A 1,773-nucleotide genomic window follows, 5' to 3' on the forward strand; every position below is an offset into this window, starting at 1 on the left:
CCATATAAGATTAGATGTCCACTTTAAACAAATTTAACGGAAGAGAGATATATTTGAACCAATAGTATAATGACAGTGATATATTTGGATCAAAAGTATAACGAATAATATATTTAAACCTTTTCTAATAGTACTGGAGTATATTTGACCCTTTGCCGTTTATTAAATGCAAATCTATTTGTTCAGTATCTACTCAAAGCATTCTTTATAAATGTTCTATAGAAAAATATCTTACTAATGCGATAAGGAAAAAAAAAAATCTTTGTTTAGTTTATTAATCAACGTGATCTATGCTATATAGATTACTTTACTTTCAGTAGAGTCGTGTAGCTTTTAAGAGGAGAAACCAACACAGCCAATCCTATCTTTGAAGAGAGATATATTTCTAACTTGCTAAGCATAATTTTCCAGGCGCGCGTGCACTCCTGATCTGTTTATTTTATAGTTGTCCATTTTTTATTCTGCACTCCTTTAAGAAAAAGTAAATTATAAAGTATATATTTTACTATTTTACTCATAATAATGATAGCAATATCAAAAAATCTTAAGAAATAATTTGGAGAATGAGTAATTAATGATAAGAATTAAACAAAAAAAAGATTATCTTTCTCTTAATTTGCTAAAATTAACAAGTAAAATTAAAAAATATACATAGTAGAAAAGTAAAAGTGAATGAAGTGAGTATGTATTAAAAGAAGTAGGGAAAACGTCTCATTTCTCTGGAAAATCTGTACGTATGAAGTTGAAATAACACGAATTCACTATTTGAAACGTCAGAAAGAAAGAAGAAACCCTTTCATTTGACATTAGTAAATCATGAATACAAAAGGCTATATATGTGAAGTTAGGAATTTTGTCTTTATAGCTAGCAAACTCCATGATCAAGCAATACTGGATTACTCCACGAGATATTCATTATATCTCTCTACTTTAATTTGCTAATTCACTCACAAAATACATAACATAATTACATATACTAGTACGGTTAAAAAGATAGAGAAACGGATGATTTTATCTGTAAGACTTAAGAACGGCACCACAGAAACAACAGATAATAGCTTTCCAAGACTTCCAGTAAAAGGGAACGTAACAAAATCTGGTAGCAGTTCGCATATCAGCAACTTGAGCGCCATGGCCGCAACGCGAACACGAACCAGCTGCTGGTTTACTCTGCCTCATCATCCTCTTCTGATCCACCAAAAAGCAAAAACACACCATTATATTATGCGTCACTGAACCGCGTACGTACTTTTTCAGACTCGAATTAAGGTACAGAATATAAGGAAGGGTTCGTTTTAACCAACTGTTGTTGCTTCAATGATGATCCAAGAAAGTGTTATGTTGGTCGATTATATACTAGTACGAGTACGTAGTAGTACATGGCATTTGATCCTTTGAGATTAAGATTTCGAGGGGCCACGAAACCGCCTAGGATATGGGGGTGGTGTGGTCCGCGTGGAAAGGGCAAAGGTGTTATTAATTAAACAAGGTTTTGGTCAACGTCCAAGTTCAGCTTCCAACCAAGGAACCATTGCCACACGTGGGAACTCTTGAATATGGTGTGGGCTTTAGATTTTTTAATCGGAAAAAGGCCTAAAATACCCCTTTACTATATGAGATAGGATATGCTAGCCCTCCGTTAAAAGTTGGTCTCTATTCTGCCCTTGCCGTCAACAAATGGGCTCGTATATGCCCTCCATCACTAATGAAGACTCATAAAGTCACGTGAAATATATGTGAGGGCAAGTTAGACCTAGTTCGAATTGTACGAGG

At 34.2% G+C, this 1,773-nt stretch overlaps 1 protein-coding gene across 1 annotated transcript; it reads right to left on the reverse strand.

Moving 5' to 3' along the window:
- Positions 1 to 843: 843 nt before the first annotated feature.
- LOC104240171 (uncharacterized) lies at positions 844 to 1,303 on the reverse strand. Its single transcript, XM_009794947.2, has one exon. It carries the CDS (start codon positions 1,216 to 1,218, stop codon positions 1,012 to 1,014), a length of 207 nt encoding a protein of 68 aa, XP_009793249.1. The 5' UTR covers positions 1,219 to 1,303; the 3' UTR covers positions 844 to 1,011.
- Positions 1,304 to 1,773: the final 470 nt, after the last annotated feature.

This window comes from Nicotiana sylvestris, chromosome 7 (genome assembly GCF_000393655.2).
Source record: "Nicotiana sylvestris chromosome 7, ASM39365v2, whole genome shotgun sequence".
Lineage (NCBI taxonomy): Eukaryota > Viridiplantae > Streptophyta > Magnoliopsida > Solanales > Solanaceae > Nicotiana > Nicotiana sylvestris.